Source organism: Oenanthe melanoleuca, chromosome 1A (assembly GCF_029582105.1).
Source record: "Oenanthe melanoleuca isolate GR-GAL-2019-014 chromosome 1A, OMel1.0, whole genome shotgun sequence".
NCBI lineage: Eukaryota > Metazoa > Chordata > Aves > Passeriformes > Muscicapidae > Oenanthe > Oenanthe melanoleuca.
In genome coordinates, this window is record NC_079334.1 from 33,232,933 (window position 1) to 33,259,351 (window position 26,419).

General features: G+C 34.9%; 1 protein-coding gene across 2 annotated transcripts in view; it reads left to right on the forward strand.

Annotated features, from left to right (window-relative positions):
- The window catches only part of PPP1R12A (protein phosphatase 1 regulatory subunit 12A), a 112,403-nt gene that overhangs the window by 79,437 nt on the left and 6,547 nt on the right, over positions 1–26,419 (forward strand). Inside the window, exons 12-25 of one of the 2 annotated variants that reach the window (XM_056482198.1) lie at positions 2,229–2,351; positions 3,728–3,889; positions 4,337–4,513; positions 8,131–8,221; positions 9,641–9,838; positions 10,015–10,183; positions 12,103–12,221; positions 12,888–12,953; positions 16,627–16,643; positions 17,767–17,908; positions 18,563–18,667; positions 19,581–19,628; positions 24,053–24,103; positions 25,680–25,829. In XM_056482198.1, coding sequence (XP_056338173.1) covers positions 2,229–2,351; positions 3,728–3,889; positions 4,337–4,513; positions 8,131–8,221; positions 9,641–9,838; positions 10,015–10,183; positions 12,103–12,221; positions 12,888–12,953; positions 16,627–16,643; positions 17,767–17,908; positions 18,563–18,667; positions 19,581–19,628; positions 24,053–24,103; positions 25,680–25,814 — 1,603 coding nt within the window. In that variant the 3' untranslated portion in view covers positions 25,815–25,829. Of the gene's footprint in view, positions 1–2,228; positions 2,352–3,727; positions 3,890–4,336; positions 4,514–8,130; positions 8,222–9,640; positions 9,839–10,014; positions 10,184–12,102; positions 12,222–12,887; positions 12,954–16,626; positions 16,644–17,766; positions 17,909–18,562; positions 18,668–19,580; positions 19,629–24,052; positions 24,104–25,679; positions 25,830–26,419 lie in introns of those variants that run through there. The other variant, XM_056482197.1, reaches the window with a different exon arrangement.

Genomic DNA, 26,419 nt, shown 5'->3' on the forward strand with positions numbered 1-26,419 from the left:
AATGCCTTGGTTTTGCTTGGATCATACCTAGATAGATGAATGCTGGATGACCTGAACTAAAATTCCTTTGCTCAAAATGTGCTGTTGTAATCCTTGTCTGTAAGACTGATAATCTCTTTATACCTGAAGAGGAATATCTTTGTTGCTGTTCTTGAGAACTGTTTGTTTCAATGCAAACACAAGATAAACACCCTCTTTTCTTATGCTTGCAGGAAGTTGCTTAAGTTTAGTCTCTGAGTGACAAATTCTGTTTCAAAACAGAATTTCGGATATTTCAGATATCACACTCCCCTGAAGTTTAGTATAATTTGCTAGCATTACTTATTTTACTTGGCCAGTTTTTTAGTCTGTGTTTCTGTAAGGGTGAAACTTTGGAGTTTCTGTTGGTGCTATAATTCTCTCAACTACTATATTCTTTGAGGCTGAATTTGTTGGTTTTGGTTTGTTTGTAGAGAGATTATTACTGTTTCAGTTTTTATTTTTTTATTCTTCTAAAATGCTCTTCTTCTCCAAAAGTGTCTTAGCTAGATGATACCTTAAGATTGGAATAAATACTTCATTCCATTTTATTCCTTAGAAGCTGCTATTGCTTGTAACAAAGGGATTAAGTTTTTCTTCAGTGTCTACTTGTGTCCTTGATGTGCCAGTCTTGACTTATTCACAGACACAGTTCAAAAACTAGCTATCGGCAATAGTATTTTTTTGGTTATCAGCAAAAGTTTTTCTCATATGCATTGGGTTAACTGCAGTTATCAGCCTTGTTAGTCCTAGTGCTCATCAGTGCAACTGATCTTCTAATAATTTTCTGTATGCCTTGGTGTACCAGAGATGAAGCCTGCTTCTAGACATTAATACTTTGCCTACTGTATGATATGGCAGAAAATCCAGCCTACCTAAAGCCATAAGAGGTTTTTGGCATTTATTCTGACCTTGTTTATATGAAGAATTTAACCACCTGCCCCACAGGTACCTTAATAAATTATTAGGGTCTCTGCCTTTGTCCTTGTTGCTTGGCTTAATGCCCTGTTCTTGTTCTACATAACACCTACTTGCCTTGTGAATAGGTGATGTAGCATAATCCTAGCAAACATCTTGTATAAGTGATGCAAGTCACTTCAAGATGAATCCTAGCTTTTAAAGGCCTTTAGATTAACAAATCTCAGATACCCAGCCTCAGTTGAGTAGTCAGTGCTACAGCAAAAGTGCTATAGTGTCTTGGCAAAGTGAAACCTTAAGTAATTATGAAAAATTTGTCATGCAGCAGGACCTTTCTGTGGTAGATGATATCTCAGAATTTGTATTTCTCTTTACTAGTAAAAAACAGCACTACATTGGTCTATGTTCCATAATTTTCTAACATTGTTTCTATCTGCAGAAGTGCTAACATACATTTTCATGCAAAAAGAGGTACATTATGATGGCCAAAGGTATCTGAACATAAAATACATACTTTCAAAGTTTTGTTTATTTTGCCTTGTACACCTGATTGCCTTATATATAATTTTTAAAATACATATTTTATTCTTCCTACTGTCTGATTTCAAATCATGATCTGATATTTTTATTAGAAATTCAGGTTTTGCATGTCAGTTTTCAGGATAGTTTTTCTAAGTACATTTTTGCAAGGTTATTCCTTGCTGCTATAAACTGCAACAACAGTCTGGAAATTCCTTATGACTGAAGTCATGTCAGTTAGTGATACGTGTCAGACCCCTCAGGAATGGCTACTGCAAGCCTGGTTTCAGTCGTCTTACAGTATCATGAGTTCTAAAGGCTTGTCAGCTTTTAAACTTCTTATAACATCAAAGAATGAAAAATTCCATCAAATCAGCTATTAAAAAAACCCAATTAAAAATCCAAGTAGATTTCCCTTACTGCATTGGATAATCTCAGGAGCAAACAGAAAAATGTCTTGTTCTTCTTTTGAGAAAAACAAAGCCAGCAATGACCACAGATAAAAGCCAGCAATTGATTTCATGTTAATTAAATCCTCTTCAGCAGTTTTCTTATGATGCTGCTTTCTTCTTATGTTTCTGATTGTGTTAATGTGAATGTAGTATCTTTCCACAGAGGCTTGAAAATGATTGTCCATAAAAGCAATTTTATTCCTTATTCAGTTATGTTTATTTTAAGTGCGCTATCCAGGATTTTAATTCAAAGCTCCTGTTCAGCTCACATCAAGAACAGCCTTCTTCAATGTGAGTTTGCTAAACTAAAGTCTCTTACAGGGATTCATCTGCTAGTTCAATACGTGGTGGCAGTTCCTACACCAGGAGAAAATGGGAGGAAGATGTCAAGAAGAACAGTTTGAATGAAGGTCCTGCATCATTAAACACAAGTTATCAAAGAAGGTGTGGGATTTTCTCTCTTTTTTTTTTTTAATCAAAATAGGCTTGAAAGTTAGCAAGTACTGAATCATTTTGTAAGAACAGTTTAAAACTGAATGGTGACATATTGCCATGTTCATAATAATTGCAAAGTATATATTGCAATGGTTGTGCTGGTTTTAAATGTGCAGTTGTATGCTGATGCAGTGGTTGTGCTGATTTTAAACTATATAATTAAAGTTAGATGCTTTCTTTTTTCCTATTTATTTCAGTTTGGTGTTCATTTGACTCTTTCCAGATGAGTTCAGTAGTCAAAGATAATAATTTTAAACATTGCAATAGAGGTAATTCTGCTTAGTATATGAAAAGAGGGAAAACACCATCTCTGTTGAATTCTGGTTTTTGCGTGACAGTCTTGGAGGTGTGGAACTGCTGTCCTTAGTTGTAAATTATAGCCATACCTATGCAGAGTATCAGTATCGTAAAATATATAAAATTCACTTGAATGAAAAGTAAATTATGAAAATGTTAGGGGAATAGTTCTCAGGTGTTATGGTTCCTAATTTGCAGAATTTTCTCTGGAGGAGTAATATGCTGTGCATATATACACGATTAACTTTGCTGCATTGAGTAGTTTCAGTGTAGTTATTTGAGTCAAATTCTTCTTTGTAATTAGTGGGGCAATAAATAGCTAAAATGAATAGATCAAACAAGAGTCAAATAACTAAGCTGCATATTGGTATGTGCTGCTGATGTACGCAATACATACTTGGCATTTTTTGAGACTTGACATTGATATTATCAGTAACCAGGCTGTCTCATACAGCAAAATGCATATTTATTTCTTGTAAACCACTGGGTCTGCTTTATAGCTTGAAGAGCAAGGGGAAAACCTGAGTGGGAGGTTATTCTTCCTGGGAATGATTAAAGATTTTTTAAAAAGGGGGCAGCGTATTTAATTGCTTTCAAATTTTAAGAGGAGTGATATTGATGACATATTCTTTCCTGACAAGCTGTGCAATAAGGTTCTGCATTTTCTGAGGTATTCAGTGTGGGTGAAACAACAGTTTAAAAATGGGACACTGGGGGCCCTATATGAATACTTTAGTAGATGTGATCAAGACGTTCTTACATAAACGAGTGAGGTTCCATTCCTTATCCTCTGGTGAATAAAGTGTCGGGACTAAAGGACACTTCTACTTCCCTCCAAAGTCATAAAGCAAAAGTCCTAGCCAAGGAAACAAGGAGAAAAAATGCTGCTTTTGCACCAGAAGTTTCCAAGACTCACCTGAGGCACAGAATACACGGGCAGATATTTATTAGATCATTCACAGCTTGGTGATCGTTTAATGAGTAAATATAAGTAATAAATGCAGCCATTGTACATGTCTCTCCTTCAGTGGCTCCTTTGGTAGAAGACAAGATGATTTGATAAGTTCTAATGTTCCAAGTACTGCATCAACAGTTACCTCTTCTGCTGGTCTTCAGAAAACGCTGCCTGCCAGCACAAACACTACTACGAAGAGTTCAACAGGTTCTACTTCAGCAGGTGTACAAAGCAGGTAATGGCACCAGGACATTTTCTTCCTTTTTTTTTTTTGTCAGGTCTACTGTGTGCTTATGTATGTGCATGCGTTCTTGTTTAGTAGATCCTGGGGCTCTGGATTTTTTAACTTTCCTGTTAAATTTATTTTGATTTCATACAATTTGGCTCAAAAATTGTGAATGGCTTTCTTCTATAACATGAAAGTCATGTTGGTATAAAAGAATAAATCAAATGTTAGAAGGGTCTGAAGAATAAAAGTTCAATTGTTTTGAACTGCTAATTCTTAATTTATTCAATTTAATAGCTCAAGCTGAGCTTTCATAATAGAGATATTTCTCAGTTTGCTTCTTAAAAAAAAAAATCCATCCCTCAATTTACATGTTATTAGTTGTTTAGTAAAGTGCTTTCATTGTTTAGCTGTTTCCTTTTCTCTTTTTTTGTGTTGCTGCTTGTTATGCTGTAGTACCTCAAATCGTTTGTGGGCTGAGGATAGTACTGAGAAAGAAAAGGACAGTGTTCCTACAGCAGTGACCGTTCCTGTTGCACCATCTGTTGTAAATGCTGCAGCCACTACCACAGCCATGACTACAGCTACTTCTGGCACTGTGTCCTCAACATCAGAGGTCAGGGAGAGACGGAGGTGTGTAAAGGTCCTAAGAGTAATGTTGCTCTTACACAACAGTTGTACTTTTTTTTATTATTTAAAGGAATGTGTTGGTTACCACAGATTTGAACAGTACAGTTTGTAAAAGCAGTGTTGTTTTCTTGCTGTGTATTGAAACAACAGGTACCTCAGTTTATCCAAGAGCTTAGTACTAGTAGACACCATTCATGAAATTTAAACTTCGATATTTTATGGTTTTGACTGGCCTTGGGTTCTCGTATTATATATGGTATTTTCGGATTTATATTTCTCTTAACAGATTAAATGAGTCCTCTTAAAAATGCCAGTAATGAAACCCTGTAAAAACACTGAATTAAAAATAATAAAATGAGTAATTAATTAATTAATTAATTACTACATTAATTCCGTTCTTGCTGATTGAGGTAGTGTGCTATTGGCAGTATGCTAATAAGTCACAGCATAGCATTTTTTCAATCATTTTGTGTGCCTGACATTATTGAGAACAGAGTATCAAACCCAACACATTCTGTTTATTTCATTGCGTGATTTAGGGTCTCTTCTACTTGAAACATAGTCATACAATTTTAAATGCAATGCTTTAAGAGATACTCAGTATGAAGGGAAGCTGATGTAAATCTTATTTTAAGAATATGGTGGGGTTTTTTTCTGTTTGCAGTTCTGTAAGGATGAGTTAAGATTGGTGCATATTTGTTTCCATAAAGAGTTGTTTCCTTCTATTTATGGAAGCAAAAATAACATTTCAAAAGATTGTTAATTTCTGCTAGCTTTTCCTTGTTCTTCTTCTTCTGGATATTTATAAATGTTTATCCTTTAACACTCCTGCTGAAATGCAAGTTCAGATTTCTATGTTGCTCCTGTAGTAATTTCGAAGTGTACCTTTTGTATCAGTGCCAGATACGTGTATCTCTGTATGTTCATGGAGGTAATGAAGCTGTTCCTTATTACAGAAGAAAATTGCATTCTTGGTTCACTTAAGGCAGCACCATTTAATGATTCCTTATAGAGGCCTAATTAGGGTAGTCTATTTTCTGTAATCTTCCTTGCTACCCAAAAGTGAGATGAAAAAACTTCTATAATATGCAGATTATGTTTTTATTAATATCCACCATGATTCAGAAAGGGTCCACATGTGCTAACAATCTATTCCAATAACTACTGTAGTCAGAACCTGCATTTTCCATAGCGAAATTTGAACCAAACCAAATAAATGAAAAGCATAACCAGCAAAATGCGCCTTTTCTCAGAAGTAATTCAAAACAGTTCAAATTCTAAAATTCAAATGCTATTTCAGACTTATATCAGCTAGAAAGGCAAGAAAAATTAGAATTAGGCTTTTGCTGTCTCGTTTGCTCTCACTAGTGTGCGTATACTAATGTGCATATAGTACATATGTTTTAGATACCTGCAGTTGGCCTGAAATTCTGTGGTTTTCTCTGACTGGCTGATTACATTTTATACTGTAGTAGATGCATTCTTGATTGCATATTAGTATATCCATGAATCTTAGAAATCAAAATTGGAATAATTGCTGCATGCATTCGAGAATGTAGTGCTCTGAATATGATCACAAGCATATATCTGTATATATACAGATATATATGTGTGTGTATCTACATATGTTTCTATGCACATGAAAAAATAAATGTGAGATATTACATGCTGTATATTTTCTTAAGTAATGAAATTGGTTGATCTGTGTTTATAGACTGAATTTGTATATTTAGAAGGTATGTGTAGAAGAGTATTTCAAAGATAGTTGAAAAGTAAAGATATTACAAAGTACTTTATTGATGAAGCATGTAATAGTGCATTCTTTTGGAATAGCTGAAGAGGCTTTATTCTTTATTTGATTTTTGGGATTGGTTTGGAGAAATAGGGAAGGAAATTAGAAACTTGAGTCTCTAAAGTCTTTGTATCATGAATAATACAGCATAGGTAGCTATGTGTGTCACAGGCAAGGGATGCTAGGGAAGAGCACTTTCTACTCTTGACTGTAGCTATTGTGTGCACCTGAGAAGATGAGACTATTCATTTTCTCTCCGTGCAATTTATTTCAGATTTTTTGGGAAGGTAGGTGTAGGTACAGCAGTTACTAAAAACAAGTTATGGGAAACACTTTTTAGCAATTTTAAGCCCTAAAGATGACACCTGCTGTGCAGTCCAAGCCCTCCTAGGTAGGTGGTAGTTCAGGTTAAGTTAACTAAAGCAGCCTAAGAGGGACCCTTTTCCTTATGTCAGTACAGCCTAGAGTTTATTGGGAAATGGAAAGTCAAGTCTGTTTGCAAGAGACCTGGATAAGAAAATCAAATTTACATAGTGTGGGTTTTTTAAGATGTGCCATAAGATGGGAGTTGTTTCAACATTTTTAAATATAGTAGTTAGTTTTAAGTATTTTAATGGAGTAGAGCATAGTTTGTAAACCATAGGTCTGTGTAAATGAAGTTTTATAACTCTTATGATTGTTTCAGAACTCTTTTTAGTATGTGCTAAGGCTACCAAATATATTATTAGGTGAGCCAACTGCCCTTTCTATACATAAATTACTTAGGTGTTAATAGCTGATAGCATAATCACTAGCTAATTATTGAATCCTCATCCAGTGATTCTTAGCTATGCTTAACTAATGATAAACAAAGAGACAATCAGAAAATATTATAGCATCTGATGTAAAGAAGCTCAGAGAGGTTTTAAGCAGACTTTTAGCAACCTTTTGATTTCACTTTTCCAAATATTTTTTTTCCAGTTTTTTTTGTAATTTTCACCAATCCAAGGATTTTAAAACTATGTGTAATTACAGCAGTTTCCAAGAATATTCTGCCATAGAAAATCAACAAAGGCATTAAAAGCTTCTAAGTTCTTTAATTATGGGCGTACATACATACAAATACATGCATTTGTGCATGTGTACATGACTGTATCTCCTGTTGGTTTTTTTTTAACCGTTATCTGAATTAGAGAATTTCTTTAAAAGAGTCCAGACCTTGTATGTCTACTCTAGTAGCCTTTTATCTTTGATTACAATTACCTGCTTATTGTCAGGACTTCTGTGGGTTTCATGAAGATTTATTTTTAAGCTCATTTTTTTCAAACAGACTTGGATTACTCAAAGTGTGGATGATTCATGGGAAAATATGGTAACCACCTCCTCAGGGATTCTTAATTTCTGGTGAAACAGATGATATAATTAGGTTTCCTGCATTAACATTACATTTGGCTTTTTCTAAAAGCTTGCAAGTTATGTTAAAAGTTGATACACATATTTGATTTATAAATATCTAACTGGCTGAATCTCTGAGGTCTTCTACCCTGTTTTGTAGACTAGTGAGATACCAAAAGAGCTGAAGTTACATTTATAGAAAATGGTAAAAAGAAATTTACATTAAGTAGGAAAACTCTGTGTATTTTAATTGAGTTCTAAGGCTGCTGTCTTGATGAATAAGTAGAACAGTGTGATATGGATGAAATGTCTAAAATGTAATCTGTCCTGTATAATTACATATTTTCTTCTGACTGCCTTGGTTTTCAATCTGTTGTGTTGGGGGGATTTGACCATTTAATAAATTTGTGCAAAAATTATCATGTGCCAATTTTGTTTGTAATTGACTCTTTAGATCATACCTCACTCCAGTACGGGATGAAGAGTCCGAGTCCCAAAGAAAAGCTAGATCCAGGCAAGCAAGACAGTCTAGAAGATCTACACAGGTATAGTATTATTAAAGCTTCTACATTTTTGTAAACATACCAATAACATCATTCTTGAGAAACAGGCGTAGCATACTTCATTTGCATCCATTTCTAATTATTTTTTTCTGTGCATGAACTGTTGTAGATAATATGATTGAGCTGATCAACATATGGATAGCTAGTAAGATTCATTACATAGAAAAAAAAATACTTTTAATCAGTTTCTCTGGAGAAGGAAAAATACTAAAAGAGTTTTTTATTGCATGCTAATAATCTAGTATCTAACTGCATGTCTCCTTGCAGCATTTCTCTCTCTTAGTTTACATACTGGTGTATTTGGAAGTTCTTTCCACTTTTTATTCATATCTTTCAGCAACTAGCACAATCCTATCACAGGAACCAATGTGGCAAAGTAGAGAATCTCTAATAGTACCTGAACGCTCTTTGGGCAGTGGAGAAACTGCCAACCACTGTCTGCTAGCAAACCGAGAATAATCAGCAAATAGTCCCTGTATAAAACAGCACAAATAAATACTCCAGCCATTGTCCTTACCTGTTTTTAGGCTGAGTCCATAGCTATATTGCGTACTGATGTTGCTTTTAAGTCTTTGCAGCTTTAAACCCCTCAAATACTTCTTGTTAGCTTTCCTAATGTGCTGCTTGCTACAACTTCATCATATGGGAGTTATTTTCACTTCATGATACTAATTCAGTCTGAATGATGGTCAGACTACTGGCTAACTATTGCTGAATCTTTACAGTGAATAAGATACCAGGAATTACTGGATTAAACTTTATCAACACTAAAAGCAATTAAATAATAAGATGCAAAGTTGGCTTTGGAGAGTAGATTACAAAGTGTTTTGAGTGATGTCTCACTAAGATACCTCAGTTAAAAAGCATAGTAAGAGAAATCTTCAAGAAGAAGAGAAGTCTTCATAAAATTGTTTGCTTTCTGAGTTTATTTCAAAACTAGTTTTTAATCTAAAAATAACAAGAGACGTTTTAGTGTGCTGATCTAAAAATCCAGTTGCAAGGAATTAATTTGTAAAGCATCAACATTTGTGAAAATATGAGTATTATATTTTTAGGGTTCTTTCAGAAATGTTTAGTATGCTTGCAATCATATTAAAAGCATCTGTTGGATTCTTAAATTATTTCTATAGGATCTTCTCTGCAATCTGTATCTACTAGTTCAGCTAAAAATTGGCTTGCTGGAAAGTCTGTGGTAGATTTCATTACAACAAATACTTGCCACATATCAGAGGGATGTTTGGTTCCAAGATTCAAGAGGAAAGCTAATAGGTAGAATACATATGTAAAATTTATTTCTTAATAGATAGATTTGGTGTTCTTTAAAATATTTATGTGATGTGATTATCTATATTAATGTTAATGTAATATTTAAATGGTGTTTGCTGACTGCTGTTTTCACAGGGTGTAACACTGACAGATCTTCAAGAAGCTGAAAAAACTATAGGAAGAAGTCGTCCCACACGAACCAGAGAACAGGAAAATGAAGAAAAAGAAAAGGAGGAGAAAGAAAAGCAAGACAAAGAGAAACAAGAAGAAAAGAAAGAATCTGAAACTAAAGATGATGATTATAGGCAAAGATATTCCCGAACTGTTGAAGAGGTATTTTCATGATGAGTCTCTTTAGGTAGAGAAATTATATGAATCTTTACTCCAATAATATTGTTTTAATTTCAGTACTACAATAAGAATCATTTCTATACTTAAATGTTTTCATATCCCATGGTTTGTATTTGTTAGTCTTGGTAAATTAATTCTGACGTTTTTCTGTTGAATAGCCGTATCATCGCTATAGACCAACTTCAACTTCATCTTCTTCATCATCCACCTCTTCGCTCTCCACCTCCACTAGCTCTCTATCAACTTCAAGTCAGCTAAACAGACCAAACAGCCTTATAGGTATAACTTCTGCCTATTCTCGGAGTGGAACAAAGGAAAGTGAGAGAGGTAGGAGTACTGTTTATGAAGGGTTTTCGTCTTGTTTCAGTTGACAAAGGGCAGCTTAGATTTCTAGAGGTATTTGAAAATGGGGTGAGATACGTAAGGTCACTGGGATGTACCTTTCTCAAATCTACTGTAAGAAATTTCAAAACTTTCATATAGAGAGGAAAAAAAGATTTTTTGTATTTGGTGGTGTTTTGCAGCCATTTGTTTTTTCCCATTGTTGGGTCACAGAAATTTTAAATGTACTCCCATAAATATCCACATAATACTTTAGTTTCTGCTTTAACACAACTATAATAAAATACCGTATTTCAGGATCTAAATACTTGCACGTACTAAGAAGGAATTTTACTTGATTAAATAATTGCTGAATAACTAGGGGTTTGTTTCAGTCCTTCCACATTGAAGAACTGGAAGATGCTTTATTTCTTTAAGGACCTCTCAGGGTTGTATGAGCAGCTGGAATAGGGGATGTTACCCATTATAGTTTAGATGTAACCATACTTCTGCATACTTTAACTGGTTTATGTCATCTTAAACTGAGGATTAGATGCATGATTCAAAAATCACGAAGAAGCTTTTCTTTGATGTCACAGATATTTTGCCCTCATTTCAAATGTGAATCACCTGCTATAATTCTGAGAAATGTTGTGCCTGATTCTTTGCCTTTCAAAGGAGGAGCCTGTTAACATGCAGTTGATGTCCTGTTCTCAGACTTGCTACAGTTGACTTGAGAGAAATAATTCAATTTATTGATCAGTAACTTCAGTAGAGTTACTGATTTAAATTGGTAATTTTGCTCTACAGAGGATCAGATAAAATGATCCACTGATGAAATCTCCATGAACTGTATAGCAATATTGCCATGTTCCCTAGAGTGGTGTTTTCTGAGGAAGTTACTGGGACTAGGCTTCATGGATATGCTTTCTGATTTTTACCCCTTTGTCCAAAATGAACTGAAATTTGAATTAAGATTCTTTCATAATGCTTGCTTACTCTAGGAAACTCACTCTAGATCATTCTATGGAAAACATTTTCATTGGTAAATATTAGTTACTACAGGTTCTATTTTCCTCTTTGGAGGAGAAAGACACTACCATCTGAAATTCTAGTTTATTAAATTAGGAAAGGTGTGTGTTCACCACAAATGTATTTCCCTTCTTTCCTATTTAATTCTTGCTTCACTCGAAAGTGTTTATTTACTTCTGAAGACTAGTGATGGTACTTATTAATGATTAGTGATTCTTTTATCTGAACTCAACTCTGTGGTTTCTTTATTTAATAAAAGAACATCAGGCTGAACAGGTTACCTGATAATAAGTGAAGAACTTTGATTTGGGCAGGTTTAACTTTTTTTCACAAGTTACTTGTAAACAAATACAGAAGGAAACACAATCCTGAGTTGTTGCATCTATGTTGAATTGCAGTTGCATTTCTTTTAATTAAAAAGGACATGTAATACAACAATGATATAATCTAGGAGGTCCCAATTTGTTCTTCCTTAGAGCAAAAATGGAGAGGACTGTGATGAAAAGGAGTACTCTTAAGGAGGACTTTTAAAAGTTGGGTTTTTTTTAATACTGCATCCTTGATATATGAAAAAAAACTTGTTTGATGAAGAATGGTAAAGAATTATCTTGTCTTTTTTTTGCACTTTTATACATCAGCTGACAAAGGTGTTTCAATTATTACATGACAGTTTTCAAAACTGAATTGTAAGTCCAAGTTGTATTGTATTACTGTTACATTACAATTCCTGGGGAGTGCATATTACAGTAAATCCTGTATGTGTTAAGAAGCTCTTCAGTGAATTTATTTCAGATGAAAAGAATTTATTATGAGCATTTTAAAGACTCAGAAGAAGTATTTCAGAAAATTAGATTGTGTCATAATTCAGTGAATGAGAAAGTTGTTATTAACAGAAGGAGGCAAAAAAGAAGAAGAGAAGGAAGAAGATAAGTCACAGCCTAAGTCTATAAGGGAAAGACGGAGACCAAGAGAAAAACGACGATCTACAGGAGTTTCTTTTTGGACTCAGGATGTGAGTAAACTTCACTTGTAGTAAAATGAAATGTGTATAGTGTACTCTTAAAATAAAGAATTGTTTAGAGTAATGCAATATGTAACTGATTGTTCTAGAAAAAATTCTGCTTTTCAATTTGAATATTCCTTGTTTTATTTTTGATGCTCTCAGGAGAAAAATCAAAATTAAGTTTTTTCAGTTGATACTGCTAACAAGAATTCTAGAACAATGTAGTAACCACAATGTAGTAGGAATTAACTATAATCTAAGGAAAATAAATAAATTATTGAACAAATGTTTTCTATTCAATGCATACCAAAGCTATAAAAATGAGACTCTTTATCTGGCACATTGCAGGTAGCTATGTACTTAGTAACTTAAAGATCTGCTGTCAGATTAGAAAGGTTATAGTTGATGTTTCAGACTATTCCCTTTTCCTTTTCTGTGTCATGGGATCCATATGTGATGTAAAAGCCAGATTTTCATGAGTCATGCAAAATTGTTTCATCTCCTTCTGGTGCTGAAAACATGAACCTGATTGAGAATTTTCTTCAGATATCCTGTGTATTCTCTGTGGAGTATTCTTCTGCTCTTATATTTTCATATTAAAATTGCAGAATGCATTAAAATCTTGCTAAGCTTTCAACAGTTTAATTATTTTTCTTCTCCCACCTCATTTACCAGAGTGATGAAAATGAACAGGATCAGCAATCTGATTCAGAAGAAGGAACAAATAAGAAAGAAACTCAGGTAATTTAAGAAAGATTATTTGTTCATTAACTTTTAAGAGATACATTTTGATTGTAGAATTTTTGTTGCAGTTGAATTTACATATCAACAGTGACTATAACTGACCATTTTGTCTTCCATTCTGATTATGTAGAATTGGCATCCAGAAAATGTAGCTTGGATTTTTGACACACAGGTCAGGGATATGATGCAGCAGGTTAATGGTGCAAGCATTCAGTTTCTACCCAGCAAAATCTTTGTTTCACCTACATAGTTATTTTCCGATAAATTATGTCCAATTATTTACACACACTAATTAAAACCTTTGGAAATTAAACCCAGTGTTGTCATTATTATAATTAAATCATATGAGAAGTTAATTTAAGGAAACTCAGAAAATTGAAGAGTGCAATGTATGTAATTTCTTCAGTGAACAAAATGGTTTTCTGAATATCCTAAATGGAAATTATTGGTCTTGATAAAATGTCAGTGGAAAACAGTATAGTAGGCTTGATTTGATGGGAAAAGTCCTTAAAAATAGAATGATGTTTGACAGTGGGATGAAGAGGTGTTAAAAAGGAATTAGTTACATAAGCTGGGCTATAAGAATGTTTGTCCTTTGACCTATACCCTGGAGTAGCACACTACAGAATCAGGTTCATTACTTAGGAATAAAACTCAACTGTTTCTTTCTTTTCTTTTTCTTCTTACAAGCTTCCATTATGCATCTGTTAAATATTTTAGTTAAGAGACTCATTCTGTGCCATTTTGATTTGCTGTATCTTTTATTTCTGTAACAACATTAACGTAACTGCATAGTTTTGTTTCCTTTCCTCCCAATAGTATGTATATTATTATCCTTAGATCTGTAATTACTTCATACTCTGTTCTGTAGAGAGTAATTTTGGTAGAACATGCTATGTGGTGCTTTTGGTAGAATTAATAACATTACAGTGAAATAGGGCTAAATCAGTCCCAAAATTATGAATATTATTAAAAGGGTCAGTGTGTTGTGCTGGAATGATGGAGAAGCGTAGAAATGGACAGACCGAGAGTTCTTGGACCAGGTGCACTTTTTGCTATGTGCCCAGGCCTAGAGAGTGGTGGGGAATGAAATTCCATCCAGCTGGCATCTGCTGATGAGAGGAGTTCTCCAGGGTTCAGTGTTGGGGCCAGTCTTGTTTAATACTTAAATCCAGGACCTGGCTGAGGAGATCTAGGGCACCCTCCATCAGTTTGCAGATAACACCAAGTTCAGCAGCAGTGTTGATCTGCTGGAGGTCAGGAAGGCTCTGCAGAGGGATCTGACAGGCTGGATCAATGGGCCAAGGCCAGCTGGATGAGGTTCAATAAGGCCAGGTGCTGGATCCTACACTTGGGTCACAACAACCCCATACAGTGCTACAGGCTGGGGACAGAGTGGCTGGAAACTGCCCAAGGGATAAAGTAGCTGGGGATGCTGGTGACAGTGGCTGAACGTGAACCAGCGTGTGCCCAGGAGGACAAGAAGGCCAAAGGCATCCTGGCCTGGATCAGCAATAGTGTGGCCTGCAGGGATAGTACCCCTGTACTTGGCTGGTGAGGCCACACCTCGAGTGCTGTGTCTGGTTCTGGGCCATGACTGCAAGAAAGACGTTGAGGTGCTGGAGAATGCCCAGAGAAGGGCAACAAGGCTGGAGAAGGTCTGGAGCACAATTCCTATGAGGAGTGGCTGAGGGAGCTGGGGTTGTTTAGCCTGGAGAAAGGAGGCTCAGGAGAGACCTCTCTCCAACTCCCTGAAAGGAGGCTGTAGCCAGATGGGAGTTGGCCTCTTCTCCTGGGCAGCAGGGACGGGATTAAAGGAAGTAGCCTCAAGCTGAGCCAGGGAGGTTCAGGTTGGACATTAGGAAGAATTTGCTCACTGAAAAGGGTAGTTAAGCATTGGAACAGACTGCCCAGAGAGGCTGTGGAGTCACTGGAACATTCAAGAAACAACTGGACACGACATTTAGTGCTATGACTTAGTTGTCATGGTGGTGTTCAGTCCAAGGTTGGGCTTGGTGATCTTGGAAGTGTTTTCAAGCACAAATGATTTTATGGTGAAATACCAGAACAGGTTGCCCAGAGAAGTTATGGATGTGGTTTGGGTGCGTGCTATAGAGAAAATTAAGAGGAGAATGACAAGAATGATTTCTAGCCTGACAACGTTAAGGAATCAGAAAAATCATTGTCTTATTCATGTCAGAGGTTTTTGAAAAAACTGTCTTGTAAGATTTCAGTTTGTCCTTTCTTGTTCTTCTGAACTCTTCTGACTCCTGAGATGATCATTTGTCCTTAAAGCAAACCTATTGAAGAGAAGTCAGACTTTGCTAAGCACTTCTGACAGTTTGAGGTTGTTCTCTAATTTTGTTTAGGCTTTTTAGTATTAAGAGCAGAGAATTTCTCAAATGCCATGTTGTTAAAGGAAATCTGTGTGTGCCAGAAAAATAATCTTAGAACTAAGCTGTAGGGATAGCCGCTTAAGGAAATTGGAATATCTCTTTGGTAGATTGAGTGTTTCTGTGAAACCAATTTTTGCATTGCAAAAAAAAATCCTAGCAATTTGAATAGATACTACAGCTGTGGTTAGCTTATAATTTATGGACTAATTTTGGCATATTCTACAAAATCTTAATTTTCAGCTTTATTCATCCTCTTGACAGAAAATAGTGATGTTTTATTAGGAGTGGTTAGGCTATAGCATGAACCATTGATATCCTCTGTGCAGTAAGTGCACTTGAAGGTGCCAAAGGAGAAATTGAGTGTATTATGAAGAATATGGCTGTTTACCTATGTACATTGAAAAAATTGTTTCCTTCTATAAAAGGAAACCAAGCAAGCCACATCAGCCCCCTCCCCCCCAGAAAACCACCTATGGGGAAGGCTTCAGCCACTGCTAGGTGAATGACATTGGAGGACGTCCAGGTGATGATACATCAGTAGAGTTTCTTGACTGAAATGTCTTCACTCAAGACTAGAATAATAATTGGAAGAAATTATGAATCTGTATTGATCACCCAGAGAGGAAAAATGACTGATGTAATGCTTAGAGGACGCTTAAATCATCAATGTAAATTAAGTTTCACTTGTCAGCCAATAAAAGTTTGATTTTTATATATTACTTTCATTCATTCATTCATTCATTCCAGGTGAATCCACAGGGACAAAATTTACTGTCATTTAAATTTAGTCTGATAAGTGCTTCCTTATGTTGTTAGTGCAGTAACTTGTTTTCAGTCACACTATGTTGAAACAGTGATCCTGTATCTTAATTTATTGTTTTGAGCTGAAGTTCAAAACATCATAGCTAATGTTAAATAAGAGAAGGAAGGAACAGTGAATTTGAGGAACACTGTTCTGATGCCTTTGATAACAGGGAAGCAAACACAGAATGCACCAACTGCTGAAATAACTCCACTGTTTAGTGCACTCCAGACTTTAAGAGTGTTATGTTAATGTCCTTGTAAATCATATTTTGTCAAGTGCATTCTAGCACATGTTTCTTTTCTAGAAGTAACAAAATTGAAGTTTGACACAGTTCAGATAGTACATACTGGTGGATAGCATGTGCATTTGACATAACTGTTTAGTTGTATTTGTTACAGATTGTTACATATTTTAATTAAGTTATTGACCAATCCATTCTTTTTCTCCTTTTTACCTCTCCCCACCTCAGAGTGAGAGCCTTTCAAGGTATGTGTAATTTAAACAATTTAATTGTTATACTTTCTGTCTACCTGTTGTCATTTTTAAGTCCTTTAGGTACAAATTCAGCTTAATTCCAGTAGTTGGATTGAGCTTTAAAAGGCTATGATGATGATACTTACATTTTGCATGAAGTATGATTGTAAAGCTGCAGTGCTGCCATGTATGGATGGAATATTTCATGCTGGGGAATATGTTGAACTCCATATTTGTAGTGCACTGAAGGCAGGCTGGGCATTTCATAGAACATAATTGGCACAGTACTATGCCCTAGAGGTTTTTCAGCATGGACCCAGCTTTTACAAAGATGAGGTTCTTGTTTCCTCTCTTTTAGAATATCCTACTGACAATTTTCTATGTAACCTCAAGAAAAATACAGCCTCTGAAAAACATATTTCCTTAAGATTTGTTAAAAAGTTAATGCTGAAAGATAATTTTTGTTTTTTTAATTTCATTTCTTTTTGGAGCATTAGCTTTGACAATTGAATTTTACTATTTTCTGACTGGTGAAAATCTCTTTAATAAAACTGCTTAAACACATGATCAGTGAAGAGTGAACAGTGTGAAATTACTCTTAACTTTATTAATACTGGTTGATAGTGAGTTATTAGGATAAAGACTACTAAAGATTTGTTTCATCAACTGCTTGTTGAAATACTACAATACACAGCAAATAGTTTTGAAATCCTGGTTTTTGTAATAAAACTCAAAATTCATCTAGTCCATTCATCTAGTGTTCTTTAAAACACTTCAATGAAAAACATATGTTCTTTGTAAATAAAGAAGAATTAAGCTATCTAATCTAGTTTATAGTATTTTAAGACATGTAAATATTTGCTTGCATTAAATAATTTCATTACATTTAAAATATTTCTCTGAATGCATTACTCTGCAGAGTGAGCAATTTGAAAACATTTTCACCCAGAATCTTGAAGTACTGGAGAATGTAAAACTTAAATTTGCATTAAATTAGAAGGTGGTAGTCTAACTAAAATACATAATTGCATTTGGTTGTTTTCAGCTGGGTAGCAGACACTCAAAATGTTTGAGACAGTCAAGGGTCTCAGTTTGGCTGCAAAGGCAGAGAAAAATCAGAACTTTTCTTTTACAGATATGATACGGGATCGCTCAGCATGTCTGCAGGTGATCGTTACGATTCAGCGCAGGGGCGATCGGGATCACAGAGTTATCTGGAAGATCGAAAACCATACTGCAGTAGACTAGAAAAAGATGATAGCCCTGATTTTAAGAAGGTATCTGGTCCAATAAGTTTGTTTCAAAAACAGAATTTCACTGCTGCTTTTCTTAGATTGTGTGAAAGTAGTCTCACATTGCATCAGAAATGCTGCTTAAAGTAACTTAGCTGAATGGGAAAGCACAGCAACCACTACGGTGCAGAAAAATACACATTATGAAACATCATTTGACTTGTACTTTTCAAGGCAAGGGAGAAATCCAGAGGAGCCAAGATACAGTCAAATAAAAAAATTATATGATAGTATTTATCATAAGAAAAGTATAATTAAAATTGATGTATGCATATATGAAGCCTTTTATTATATGTTTGCCATCACATGCATATAAGGTAAAAATATATTTAGATCTTGTTTTAAAATAGAACAGGAGTTTGTTGGGAAGTTTACTGTGGTGGGGTAATCTGTGAAGTGTGAAGCAAAAGAGATGGCTTAATTATACCTAAGGTAAGTTGTGTGCTACCTATGCAAAGCTGCTTGTTTCTAGAAATATTTAGTAGCAGTTCCTTACTGTGCTTGCTAATTTAAATATCTTTATTTTACTTCTTAGACTGCTAATGTATTTGTTAACTTTACATGTGGTACAATCATACTTTTGAAGTTTTTTTGCTTATCTCGCTATTATCTGATATTTTAACAAATATTTTCTCTTAGCTTTATGAACAGATTCTAGCTGAAAATGAAAAGCTGAAAGCACAGTTACATGACACCAACATGGAACTTACAGAACTTAAGCTACAGTTGGAGAAGACCACTCAGGTTTGTATTAAAAAAAACCACATGTACTTATCCAACAATGTAGATAGTAAATCAGACTGTGGCGTGTTCTTTACTAGGCATCAGCTTTGTTTTTTATCCAAAGATGGGAATGGGGAAGAGTATTTTTCTCTTTCAAAGAGAAAAGAGTGCAGGATTCTGGTCTTCAGCTGTGAACAAAATGTGTGAGACTGCTTCCTGCCTACTTAAGTAGTAGTGGTTCTTGCCAGCATGTATCTGCATGCAACTTTTTTGCAGGGTAGGAGTAAACACTTTCTACACTGTTAAGCTTATATTCAAACTGACAATCAGGATTGACTGATCAATTCATAAACCTGCTGGAAAATTGGCATAACCTACCAGTTCTTCTGGCAGGTTATGTCAGTTTGGTTGGTTAGATAGCTGGTTAGATACCTTTATCCTGGAAATGAAGAGCAAATAGTGCATTCCTGTTACCAGTAACTGCTGTCACGTAACAGTGCTGCATACAGTTATACAAGACACATACACAGGAGTTAGATTTGTCTAAATTTGTCTACTCTTGCTGTAGAATGTTTCATATTGTCAAGTCGTATTTACCACAATTTACCTGTACTTAATTGCCTTTTATGTGTACCCTGCAAAAGTTGGTGAAGAGCATTTAAAAGATACTTATTTTTTAATGCTTTTAGATAGAAATACTATGTTACTCCTATTAGCCAAAGTCTGTGTAGTGATTAAACAGCAGGGGTGGGCACCAAGAAGTGCATGATAAATCCAGCTTATTCTTTATTTCAGTGTTACTTCCCTGAATACATCTAAAAATGTTTTTGATTACATACTTCAGACAGAATACTAAAACGTCTAATTGTTTTTTCCCTCAATTCTGTGCTGTTTCAAAGCACATGTCAATGTCTTCATCAATTTTGTGTTTCAGAGACAAGAAAGATTTGCTGACAGATCACTCTTGGAAATGGAGAAAAGGGTGAGTTTCTGCCAAAGAGCTTTTAAATACTCAAATTCCAGCTTTGTTTTAGTTTGTTTTGTAAGCCCTGGTTTGGATATATTTAGTAGGAACAGAACCCTTTCCTATAACTTGCATTTTTTAGAGGATTTGGGGATTTTAGATTTCAAAGTGGCAATGAATGTGAAATGGGAATTACTCTTAATCATTGCCTTTAGTTTGCCTGTTTGTTCCTGATAACCACTGTCTAAACTCTGCTGCCCTCCAGGGATCTGCCACTTGTTCCATCTCATCCAAAACAATGTTGGCATTCCAGAGGGTTAAGCAGATTAATCCTGTCTCATCTTTTAACACATTTCCAAGATGCAGAGAATTTCCTCAGTTTTCCAGAGGCACCAATTATTTTTGGTAATGAGATAGCTGTTTCTGCCACACAGACATGAGGCCTTAAACCTGCTAATGATATAAAATTATCTGTCTGCTTCTTTCCTTGCACTGTAACTTTTTCCGGAGGAATATGATAATGGGGTAGAGGGAGAAAGTGCAGGAAGAGTCAGAGACAACCCTAAATTTAATGAGAAAGAAGTCCTGCAGTAAATTCATGTGTAAGATAGACTACAGGAATTATTTCAGAAGTTTGACCTATGTTAATTTTAGGCTGTAATTTCATGCTAATTTAAAATGCAGCCGTGTAAAAGTTTAGTTTCACAGCAGTGTAAAACAGATTGCATTGATTTTGTGGTGGTCTTGGCTTCCTTCATGACTCTGAACACCACGTGTTTTTTTCCCTTAATCCTGGAGTGACACATTGGAGACATACTGGAAAAAATAATTAGACTTTGACAGTAGGAAGTGATGTGGTAAACATTCATTTATCCCCAGTAAATTTCATTTTCATTAGCCTTTTGTATTGCTTTTCCAGTATTTTAGGTTTCAAAAACAAGTTCTAGTTATACAAAACTGCCTGGTATATAAACAAGCAGATTTTACAGGAGCACATAGAGATGTAGAAATCCTCTCAGGCACTTCCTGAAGTTTCATTATCTTTATCTTAGAAGTCTCTGCAGTTAATTGCTGCCATTTAGCACCTATTTCACTCTTCAACTTCTTGGCATCCTAGTGTGATTTCATCAGTAGAAAAGTTTTAGCAGTAGATAATTGTTTTCCTGCTTGCTAGCATGGCCACACAAGTGGACATTTAATTATTTAATAGATGTAGCTGCATCCATTACTGTGTGGGTTCATAGGTAATGCACGGAGTACATAGATAGACGTCATTTCAGTTTTAAATTACTGCTTGGCTTTCTCCCAAAACAGGGCATTGCATTAAAACAACTGGTTTTTTTAGAAATTCTTGCACTTTTTTTAAGACACTCAGTTCAACAGAAAAATGTCTTTCAGTAATATTATTTTCCCTAATGTTAGTATTAAAGCTACGGGATAAAACAATTAACTTAGGTGCTGTATGGCTGAAACAGGATTCATAGAAAATTTGTGTGTCTGAATCTTGTTTATAATTACACACTTCTCTTCACACAGGAATTTAAATGAGGAGTATATTTATGATGGTATTTTCTATGTTGTTTAAATCTGAAGTTTCACTTTGAATGTGACTGAAGCAGAATTCTCAGCTGCTAGTCATCAATAGCTGTTCTCTAGAAATAAGCTTATTGAATTCAGCATTTAAAAATAATTTTGAAAACACCTTTTTAATGTGTAATGTAACAATAAAAATGAAAAAAATTAAAATAAATTGTAGAGTTTTCTAAGTATACTTCTCCAAGTACATAGCTTCACTGAAATAAAATATAAAACTAAAGATTTTTATATAAATTACATAGAGAAGAGAAGAGGGCAGAAGTAAAGTAGTGAGGAAAAATTGTAAGAAATAAAAGTCTGACAGAGAAAGAGCTGACGGCATCTTTGGACTGTGACATTTTCAAGCTGAAACCTATCTTTTCAGTGAAGAAAATGAGAACATGTATTAATAAGCCTAGTTTGCACAATAGTAAAATGCGGGAAATACGGGCTTTTAATTTTATTTAAATTCAACCTTCAGAAGTGGGTTTCCGTGATATGACTTGGCGATGCATTGTGAATATTGTTCATTTTAAAACTGTTTACCAGAAAGGGGCTATTTCCATGGGGATGGGGGTACAGATCAGAGCTCATGTGCAAGGGCAAAAATAAAGGGTTTCTTTGACAACCTATCACTCTGCCAAATATGCTAACAGCCCTTGGCAGAATTTTGTGTGATGTGGTAATAAAACTTAAAACCAAAACTTAAACTTACAGGTTTCAATCTGAATTAGAATTTAGAAAACTGTAGGTGCCTTTAAACAATTATTTTCTCAAATTTAGAATTCTTCAGGTGGGAATTTGAAATGCGGAAAGGTATATTAATTTGTATAATTGAATATACTAGTTTATGTAGGCATAAATATCTGGTGTTACTTCTTAAAAATTGTATAGCTCTGGGAGGGTCAGTTTTACATGTGTGTGTATCTGTGTACCTCAGTCTCACTGCACAATCCTGGGCATCCTAGTTGCTTTGATAAATACAAATGAGCTATTGTATTTTATAAAATGAGAGATTAGCATGTATTTTTTCGTGAGTTACAAATGTTCTTTGGCATACCTTACAGAGTTGAGGAAGTTTATCATAAAATTTTAGACCTCACAGATTTTAAATATAATAATTTTCTCTTAGTCCAGGAAATAATCTAATAATACTAGCAAATCTTCTCAGTGAAACTGAGTGCATTATTTCACTGGCAATCCCTCAAGCCAGTTCCTACAAGAGTAAGCAGTTCAAGAAGAGGAGCATAGCTTCATCTAATAGGAGCAAAACAGTTTTACAAAGACTATTATATCTAGACCAATCTATTAGTTTCTTTTGTATAATGTGAAGTATATAAAGTCAGTTAAAATTTTACTGAATTGGTTTCTATTGCTAATAGACAAGCTTAAAATACTAGTTAAGCAAATGCTTCAAAAGGATTAAGAATTTCTAGACATCTGAAATTTTGAGGTTTATTTGATCGTTCATCTCTTGGTAATTGAAAAAAATGTTGAATATTGCTTAATGTATGAACACATAATATATATTATTCTGTAAAACTAGTAGGTAACAGATAAAAGTGTAAATATTGTAAGACCATGTGGGATTTTTGTTAGTTACTTACATCCATTAATTCGCTGGTACTTATGCTTATTACAGTAATTATAAAATAAGTCTTAATTTGAAGGAGTTAAGTACATTTGGTAGTACCAACTGCAGTAATATATTTATTGCTATGATAAAAATTAAAGTTGTTTGCTGTAATGGGAAAATGTTGGGGTATAACTGCATTGTGATTAAACTAAATTCAAATGATTTATATCTGAAAGGTGTCCGGCAAGAGTCAGTATCTACTGGGCGGTATGATCTAACCAAAGTTTTACACACCTCAGTCCATGCTGCTTGCTGTTTGCATAACACCGTTGTATGCAGATGCATATATCCACTCCGCAATAATCTGTTGCTTTTGCCTCTCACCCTCTGGAAAAAAATCTGAATGTAGAGTACTGATAACTGCAGCTGCTTTTAAATGAGATCCACTGCATCGTCTGACACAGGAAAGCAAGCAATCAAGCTATAAACCCCAAAGTCTATTGCATTAGCTGCTCATCTGTCAGATGTGTTGAAAAATAGGTTTAAACAAAATAAAAACTTATCTTCACTGCAGACTGCAGTGTAGTATAGAAAACCCTAAGCTAACTTTCCATAAGCTGGCTTGGTTATATAATCAGTGCAATCAAGTTCATATACAAAGGATAATTTCTCCTGCTTCTCAGGTAAAAAGGGAATTAAAAGGAAAATTAAACTATACGAGAAATGCAGAAAATATTCAGGAAACATTTTCTCAAGAAGCAGCTGATCTCACATAACTAAATTTCTTTGGTACTGAGCTGAGTTCCATAATGTCAGTTGTATCAACACTAGGTTGGAGTTCGGAGTGTGGACAGATCCCACTGAGCTGGGACAGATGTTTCAGCTACTTTTGTCTGTGAAAGCTTATGCTTTTATGCTTCTATCTTTTAATATTCTTATTTGCTTCTGATCATTTTCTGCATTTCTTGGATATAAAGGTCTTACAAAAGCCTAGCTCATGAAAAATAAATCCAAGCAAGTTGTACTGAAAACCTTTCTAAATTAGTGAAAAGGAAGGGGTATGTTTTGTAGGACTTGATATGAATTTCTGTATCTCTTCCTCTTTGGATATTAAAATTCTGTGTTGACCAAATTTCTATATATCACTGCCATCACAAGTTTTCTGTCCACACTGTGCTTTTGGTTGTATGATCTTTGAAACTTGAAGTATTTCACTGTTACCACAGTATTTGCAAGCTGTAATTTTTAAAACATTATATTGTTCAGCATTAACACGCATCTTCTGATTTAGGAAAGAAGAGCGCTAGAAAGAAGGATATCTGAAATGGAAGAGGAACTGAAAGTAAGTAAATTAGTACACTATTATTGACAAAGTGTTTTATTATGTCAGTGAAACATAGTCTGGCAGTATTACTGGTCTGTATAATTTCACTAGAAAATAACTAAGTTACAGCTGCATGTCCGAGTCACTCCTGTCACATGGCTTGGAGCAAAGCTGTGGTGCTGGCATAAGCAGCTGTATGCGTACGATTATGAAGAAGGTGCTGAGTTCTAGGATTCTGTATGTGGCTAATAAGAAACATTCAGAGGTGAAACATCTTGATCTAATCAAGATGGATTACAGTCTGCAATTTTGATGTGATACTCGTAAGTTTTATTTACTAATTACTATTATTTAAATCCATTATTGTTAAATATAATATAAATAATTGTATAGATACTTAAGCATTAAATGTTTCAATCTTTATCTCATGTTCTTTATTAATTATGTTGCAATTTCAAAAGAAAAACTTCTGTTTGTATAGTGAGAATCAGATTTTAGTTAATGAAATGCAGTAGGTGGATTTGAGCTGTTGACAAATGAGTTACACTTACCATATTGATTTCTGATGTTTTTCAACTATGTATAAAGTGAATCTCAGAAGAAATATTCTTTTTAAAATAAGTTTCATTTCTGTTTTGCTTGGGGTTTTTTAGCCAGTATTTATCATTGTTAAACCTTCTGATATGATTAGGAAGGGTGAGAATTTGAGTGGGTTTATTTTCTATTATGTCCTTTCATATAAACATTGGACATGGCCAACCAAATTTAAGAATTTAATAGAATTTAAGTGGAATGTGAAAGTACCGTTATTTTGACATTGATAATTTTCCCTGATTAATAAGAAGTTTCCTTTTAAGCTCATTTTTAAGCTCCCTCTGGTGCTTGGAAATGGCATTAACTTCCAAATACTTCTCATTAAAATACGTACATCAAGTTCTGTTGAAGTAATTGAAGCTGACAGGCAGAAGAGCAACTGTGACACCTCTGTCTCCCTTGGACAAGATAGTTTGCTGTAAGAGAGGGCACAAGGTCTGTGATTCCTTGAGGTGTTTTCAGAAATGAAATACAGAAGAAACAAACTGTGGTAGAGGGAAATAATTGTCTGCCTAAGAGTAGAAGACCGGATGTAAGCTTCTAAGGAAAGCTGGGCTTCTGATAAAAATAGAGAATACAAATATGTTGCTTTTTCCAAAAGTTTGCTTTCAGTAAGCAGTAAGTGAAAGTTTTGAATTAAAAATTAAATATTCTTCCCATAGTTTGTTGTACAGTTGTTAAAAAGTATATCTTAAATGTGTCATTATGTACAGGGTTTTGAATAGGAGATTCAGTTTGTGCAATTAGGATGTTAAGTGAAGAATTCCAGGAATAGCTCTCATTGTTAATGCATCCTGAACTGTTTTGGAAAGCTGTGACTAATCACTACTGGTACTTAGATTGCTTTTCAAGAATGTGCCACTTGCTTGATACTTTCCTTTCACAGCAACTTACTTACTTTAAACAGGACTGTCTCCTCTAAGTTTTCTTTCAGTTCTTCTCATCTAGGATACATGTGTTTTTTTCCTCATTTTCAATCTTGTTTCTTTGATTCCTACAGAACCTGCAACAAATAAAGCAGATTCAATCTTTGAAACACATAAATGAGCGACTGGTGACTGAGAATAGGGCCTTGACCCGAGTGCTTGCCAAGTTGTCAGGGTCCTGTAGGCAACTGCGCTCTGTGGACTTGTAATTTCTTCCTTCTTCTTTGTTTAGCCAGGCAGGTGTTGACATTCAGTTTGTGCTTGGGCAGAATTTTACTGTTAACACTTGTGTGTCAGAAACTGGCTCAGTGCTGCTTGGTTCTAGAGGTGTGACTAAAGCTAAAGCATGGTGCCCAGTGTACAAGCTAGAGGTGTTGCAGATGTGCTGATATGGTGTGGTATTGTTCCTGCTAGCACTGAAGCTTGTCCTTGAAGATAAATTGGCAAGGATCCAGGAGACCTTTGACATGTTAAAATCTTGGCAACAACTGAAAGGATATGGGTTTGCATGAGGATACACTAAAGTCAGTCTCTTGTTTTGATGTTTGTGTAAATGCTCAAATAGTTTTCTAACTAAATGCCTCTAGTTTTCTAACAAATTAAGATTTGAGCTTTCTTACTGCAGTTTGGTTTAAATGCATAGAGTTGATAAAAGTTTAGTCTTAGCAAAAGAGTGTTTGAGAACTGGTTTCAGTACTGTGCATTCCTGAACAGTTGCAATAGCAACCATTTTTCTTCTATTTGTGCATTTCAGTGTTTCAGAGGGGACCAAAGTATTTTTTTTTTCAAAAATGGACTGGACTTTCAAGTTGAT